At 42.5% G+C, this 7,161-nt stretch overlaps 1 protein-coding gene across 1 annotated transcript; it reads right to left on the bottom strand.

Moving 5' to 3' along the window:
• Window positions 1–4,616: 4,616 nt before the first annotated feature.
• Window positions 4,617–5,285, bottom strand: LOC149180591 (uncharacterized). The gene has a single exon (XM_089413921.1). It carries the CDS (start codon window positions 5,283–5,285, stop codon window positions 4,617–4,619), a length of 669 nt encoding a protein of 222 aa, XP_089270047.1.
• Between the last annotated feature and the right edge of the window lie 1,876 nt (window positions 5,286–7,161).

The raw sequence follows: 7,161 nt of genomic DNA on the forward strand, positions 1-7,161 counted from the left end.
CTCCCAGCCAGGAGACAGAAAGAAAAGAGGGAGAAAAACAAACCTATCCAAGGCTCAGCTAAGAGCCAAGCTAGACATTGCAAATGGTAAGAAAATGTCCATTTCTGGGGCGCTTAGAGCAGAAAAACCCCCTCCGGAGGTCAATCAATGATCATTCTCTCCTATAATTGCAGAGGTTTATCCAACAACCCTAAAAATTTGGCCTTAAAGAAGTAATCCGGACCTACAATCTGGATATACTCTTCCTTCAAGAAACCGTGGGAGCAGGCGAAGAAGTCTCAAAATCGTTGTCAAAAATTCTACCAAGCTGGATCATCCAGGTCTTGGACGCCAAAGGTCATTCTGGGGGCCTAGCCATGGCATTTAAGCAAGAGAAATTTAAAGCCCTAAACTCCTGGCGGATGGACCAGGTAATTGAGATGGAATTCTACTCCCAAGAACTCTACACCACTCTGTTGATAGTAAACATTTATGGACCCTACTAGGGAAGAGCCCTCTTCTGGAATACCCTCCTCTCCAAATCCTTACTGAACAATCCTAACTTGGTCATCGGGGGAGACTTCCACCTGGAGAAGCCCCTCAGCCAGAGAAGACCAACTATCATATTTTTTTCACCAATCTATTCAGAGACAACAAATTGTTATTCAGACCTGAAGGTAAGGCATGCAGAGTGAGAGGAGGGATTGGATACAGGGCTCCCAAAAACAGGGTAGGGGAATCTCAGACCATATTCTAGTCTTGCTAGAATTATCCAAGCTCCCCAAAAAACCGGCAGCCCCCTTCAAATTCAATCCCGCCTGGCTTCAAGAGGATTCCTTCAACTCCCTCTTTGAGTCCACTTGGAGACCTGCAAGGACCAGAGACTCCGATGATAAAGCCTTCCTCTTTATGGAGAATCTGAAGCACCTTAAAAAATCCACAGTGAATTGGGCCAAGGAAAAGAAACTGAAAGAAGATGAAGACCTCATCCAAATAGGAAGGAATCTCCAATGGCTTGAAAGCCCTGAAGCCGATGGCTATGAAACTCAAGAGAAAAGGGAAAAAATCATGCAGCAGGAAGCCCAAAGGAATAAAATTCTCTTGGCAAGAGAAGAACAATGGCGAATGAAAAGCAAAGCCATTTGGCTAAAGGCAGGGGATGAAAACACCAAATTCTTTCAAAACTATGCCAGAGGAAGGAAGAACACAAACACCATCTGGCACCTAAAAGAAGAAGGAGGCAAAGAGGCCTGATCCTTCGAGGACCTATCCCAGATGGGCACAAGAAACTTTCAAAACCTATTCTCAGACCAAGGCGGAATTTCCTTGGCGGAAGTAATCCAAACAGCCCAAACGTTTCCTCGTTATGTGGAAGAAGAGGACTTGCTGGAACTAATGGGAGAAGTCACCAGGGGGAGGTGGAAGGAATCATAAAAGAAATGCCAAAGGATAAAAGCCTAGGCCCAGACGGTTGGACAGTGGAGTTGTTCCAACATTTCTTTGAGCAATTAGGGCAAGATCTTACCGAAGTTGTTGAAGAATCTAGAAGAAAAGGGGTAATCTACCCGCCCTTCAACTCAACCTTCATAGCCCTCATACCGAAAAAAGAAGACCCTTCCTCTTTCGACAGATCTCCCTCTGTAACTGTATCTATAAAATCATAGCAAAGGTGATAGCCCTCTGGGTTAAACCAATTTTATCCAAGCACATGTCAAGAGAACAATTCAGATTTCTGAATGGGAGGCAGATTCATGAGGCTATTGGAGTAGCCCAGGAAACCATTCACAATATCATCAAGAAAAAAGGAGCAGTAGTGAAAATAGACCTATCCAAAGCATTTGACAGGGTCAATTGGATGTACATTCGGATGCTCCTCACGCATCTGGGGTTTCATATTGACTTCATAAATTGGGTAATGGGATGTTTAACCAGTGTAAGCTTTGTAGTCCTCATCAACGGAGTAGCCTCCTCATTTTTCAAAGTCAGAGAGGATTACAACAAGGATGCCCCCTCTCTCCCCTCCTCTTCCTTCTGGTAGCAGAAGGCCTCAGTCAGCTGCTCCTTGATGCCCGAAGGAAAGGAAATATCCAAGGGCTGGAAGTGGTAGTCAACCTAAAAATAACCCACCTCCTGTTCGTGGATGACATCCTGCTATTCTCTAATGGAAGAAGGTCTGAAACTCAGGAATTAAAAAGGATACTAAATCTCTTCTTAAAGGCAACAGGCTTACAAGTTAACAAAGATAAATCACAGCTATTGCTGGAAGGATTCAACAGGCAAGAAGTAACCCAAATCAAAGAGGACTTTCCCTTCGAAGACAGGAGGCTTCAAGACTGCTTCAAATACCTTGGGTTCTTCCTAAAGCCCTGCTCATACAGGAAGCAGGATTGGCACTGGCTAATTGCAAAAATCGAATCAAGAATCACCCATTGGAGTTTCAAATGGCTATCTAGAGCTGGCAGACTGACCCTTATTAAATCAGTCCTTCTGGCTATACCAGTTTATTGGGTTGCATTAACCTGGGTCCCGAAAGGGATTCTGGAGAAAATCAGAAGAGTCTGCAGCAAATTCTTATGGGCAGGATCAAAGGAAGACTCGGTACTCCCATGGGTGGCCTGGGAAAAGGTGGCAAGGCCAAAGGATTGGGGAGGATGGGGAATAAAAGATTTAACTGCCTTCGGACCATCGCTGGCAGCAAAGTTGGGATGGAGGCTTATCAAAACGGAGAACCTCTAGACTATGGTGGTCAAATGAAAATATATTGATCCAATGTCGTTGGAAGATTGGATCAGAAGCCCAACTAAAAATAAAGGCAGTGCCTCAGTGGTGTGGAAAGCAACATTAGATGGCTTTAAGATTATTGAACAAGGCCTATCCTAGCAGGTAGGAAATGGAGAACATGTCCGAATAGGGAAGGATCCTTGGGTAGGATGCAACGAAGATTTCATCCTATCCCCGGGCCTCATCAACCATCTCAATACAAGAGGCATTCATAATCTTAGTCAGATTGAGAACCATGGCCACTCCTCCATCTGGGGCCAAGCCTGGCTTACAGGATCGGACCTAAATCTCAACCCTCAATGGAGAGGGGAATGGATCACTTTCACCTCAGAGCTGTCTCGATCAAATGTCTGACTAAGAGATAGACCAGATCAGTTAGTTTGGGCCCATGCAGACTCAGGAAAATACTCCCCAAAACAAGGTTACAAGTACCTAATGACAAAGAAAGGTTGGGGAAATCAGGACTGGTGGGTAACCTCAATCTGGAAAATGCAATGCCTGGAAAAAGCCCAAATGTTCTTCTGGTGCATCCTAAAGGAGAAGGTTCCAACCTGGGACATCCTACAGAAAAGATATAAGTCAGGTCCAGGGAGATGCGCCCTTTGCAAAATGGCCTCTGAGTCAATTTTTCACCTCTTTATAGATTGTTCCTTCTCCAAAGCAGTCTGGCAAGCTGTCAGGGAACTGATCCACAAAAGAGTCTCATGGAATGGGCGGACGATAGCTGAAGCCTGGAAATCTTGGTGGCTCCAACACCCTGAAGAAAATCTAAGGAACCTTCCCCTAATCATCTCTTGGGGGTTATGGCTCGCAAGGAATAAAAGTATCTTTCAAGATCAAATCCCCTCGGTGGAGAGCACAGCTGTCGGAAGTGCATCTATCTTCACAAGCATTCATGAGCCCATTCACGAGGATTTACCCCGCCCAATGAAAGAAGAGTGCATTAAGGAAGGGGTTCCATGGGCATATTTCGATGGGGCCTATTAGCGCTCGAATTTGCCTCAGGCTGAAGAAGGTGAAACTCAAGGTAACATCAAACCACTTAGCCTCGTAGCTAGCCCTACGGGGCAGGAGAGGGCTCTCTCCAGTCTATCTCAGCAAAAAGTTTTCAAAAGGGGCTGAGATGATTTTAAAAGAAATTGATTTTAGGCTAGTAAACTGATAAAAAAGGGGTTTTTAATAAAATGATGGGGTTTTTCTGGGCTGCATGGGCAAAGTAACAGCTTGAGCAGAGAAATGTAATCAAGAACACAGATTATCCCCTGAGGCAAGGTAGGCAAGAAATTTAACATCAAATTGAGATTAAATGGAATGGAAAGACTGTTGAGGAGCTGACAAGGGCATAGAGGATGAATCCTTGTCAAACAGAAGAAAACATTAAATATGAACAAAATTATAGGCAGAGCATAAAATATTATGAATTCTACTTAAACACTTCATTTGTTCAATTGGAAATGATCATGAAGTGAAATGAAAACATAACAGGTTACATATGAAACAGAAGGAAAACTTATGCTAAATTGTCATACCACAGGAATCTCAGGGGTCAGAGCTGTATTTTTCATTAAAATCTCTGTCAAAGACTGTACAATAAAAGCTCTCTGTTCTCCACCAGCTCTCAGAACTCTCTCTTACTCTCACTAACTCCCTCTTTACAAATGATTTTTAATACATTAAATAAGACTGTTGTAGGAGAAAACAGATCAACCCAAAAACCTGGGCGCTGTTTCACCTGAAGTTACATAAATAGAACAAAGAACAACTTTCTCCTCGAAATTCTCTAACCAAAAAGACTAAAAATTGGAGCGCAGACCCCATTGTGTGACTAACTGAGGTCATAGATAAGAATACGAATCCTATTCTTCTGGTAACAGATGTCTTTGTTTATTTTTGGCTGAAGTGAAGGGCCAGGTGTCAAGGATGTGCGCCAAATTCTTCTCTGCTCCGATCAGTGGATCTACTCGTGATGGTGATATGCTGGAAATTATGTATCTTAGTTTGCTAGTGTAGAAATTCATTGCAGATATATTTCTTTTCTGAACAGTAAGCATCACTGCCTTCATCTGGTTCTTGCGTGCGATAAGCATCAAAAATTTGCCAAGCCCTCTTCCTTGCACACATTTCTGTAACTGAAGTTTATAAACATAGACTACAGGAATTTCTTCCTCAACAATGAATCGATAATGCACAAAAGCAACCGCAGGGTCTCCATCACCTGTCCACTGACACTCATGCACCTCTTCCTTATTATTTATATTGCAAAGATGTTCATTGTCAGCACTTTGAATACTCCGCACAAAAATATATCGCGCTTCAGGAGCAACCATTTCTCTGCGTTTTATTTTCTCTTCCGCGGCCCATTCGGGTACATATGCACTCTGCATATTCACCTTCAAAAGCTCTTGGATGTAACGTTTTAGTGAGGAGGACAAATGTTCTCCTGATCCTGATCCCAGACGAACTAATAGGCCATTTCGGTCATATGTATGAAAAGCTGGGAAGTCGACGAGATGATCATCTTTCATATCTATACAACTGCATTACAATCAAAATTGCAAGAGATTCCCAAATATTCTCAAACAAAGAAGCTCCAGGCTTCGACCCTGTATATGGATAAAGCAATATCCTTCTAGAGAGCCACATCTGCAAACTTGGGAAGCTGCTCAAAACATAGGTGAAGATAAAGACCAGCATGGCATAAATCAGTAAAGGTAGCCACAAACGCTTCCTTGTCTTTTCCAGCAGTTGTCGGCCTATGATCCAAACCAAAAGAAAGATGAGGTAGCCAAATGCTATGTAATTAGGATTGACCACGTATACTGTGACAAGTATGGTCAAACATGCAATGTAGGTCCCACAGGAGCGATATGTTGCTTGAAACATTTGGCCTATGGTTAAAAGATATTTTTTTTTTATCCAGTTCACTTGCTGAGTGTGGTGTGGATCACTATCTGTCAAATTCTGGGATGAACATATTGTCCACAGTACAGATTTGTTGAACCCATCTTTCATGAAGCCAAAACCAAATGGTGATTGCGGGCTACACTTCAGAATTGCAGAAAATGAATGGAGTGCTTCTATGCCATGATCTTGAACTGCAGAAAAGCATAATAATACTGCAATGCTTAGAAAATCCCAAAGACTTGCATGATTTGATACACCGCAGTGAAGGAGAATTAACCTTATTGAATCCCCTTTGTTGTCCAGAACCTCCAGAACTAGATTTCCCCGTAGAATGATCACTGGAGATAGAGAAATCCGTTTCATTGGTGTCCAAGGATCTTGTAATTTGAATAAGTCTGCGTTTCTTAACTTCCTCTAACAGTTCACTATCTTGTATTAAGACGAAAGCTTCTGCCCCGAGCAAAGGAAAGAAACTTGCCTACCCAATTTGGAAACCTCCTCTGCAGCCCAAAGATCTTAAACCAACATCCGAAGATGAAATCTGCCGCCCTCTTGACATATCCTCCTTTAAAATGTCGAGGCCAAAAAGAATAACTTGATGCTTTCGGTAAATGACCTCTGCAACCTCTTCAAAAAGAAATCCTTCTGTGTAAAAGCAAGATGGTAATATCACTGGAAAGACTTCCATGCTTAAGCCCGCTGGAATATTGCTGCATCCAACGTTCAGATCCAAGACTAGAGACAGCCAGACCAGACTTGAACAAATTTGTCAAAAGTGCCCTCAATAAACTCTACACGACCTTTGTAATTGCTAGGAGTGTCTTCATTTCAAACGAGGGTTTATATGGGGCCATAATCACAACTCGAAGTGGAAATGCAGGCATCTCTTTATCATTTTGTTTTTATTACACTTTGAACTGATGACAATTGGTTGTTTTTGCAGGGATTGGAGCTACTGAAGCTGCTGCCTTTTGAAGAGCTAGAGAATTTGATACATATAAAAAAAAACACATTTAATGATTTCTTCTTCAAAACAGGGTTTTGAAGAAGAATCATTCTCACATTGACTGACAACGGAGTCTAACAGGGCCTCCAGCCAAAAAAACAAATGCGGTGTTGGGTTGATCATCCACCTACAACCCCATAAATGCCTCAAAGCCTCAGTGGGTATAGGGACCAGATCTAATAACTTCGTCGAGCTGACAGCCTTAAAACTCCTTCTTTGTTGGCTCATCCATTTGGGCATATACGTAATTCATATCTTCGGAGACTCTCTGAATATTGTCAAATGGTTCAATGGAACAAGAAGATGTCAGAATTACATACTATCTCCATTATTAGAAGAAACCTTGCATTTAAAATCTCATTTTAATATCATCTCTCTATGTCATATATACAGGGAACGCAATGACTCTGCAGACCAGCTTTCTAAAGTAGGTCTGCAACAAAATCTGGGCAGTTGGCGGATAGAGGACACAGAGATGGATGAGATCCGTG

The sequence above is a fragment of the Pinus tabuliformis genome, chromosome 3_2 (genome assembly GCF_031772625.1).
Source record: "Pinus tabuliformis cultivar Carrire ecotype Pingquan chromosome 3_2, CPIR1, whole genome shotgun sequence".
Classification (NCBI taxonomy): Eukaryota; Viridiplantae; Streptophyta; class Pinopsida; order Pinales; family Pinaceae; genus Pinus; species Pinus tabuliformis.

Bases quoted from the DNA above. Each gene is read 5' to 3' on its own strand.
- LOC149180591 (XM_089413921.1), bottom strand. From the start codon at position 5,285: ATGAAAGATGATCATCTCGTCGACTTCCCAGCTTTTCATACATATGAC.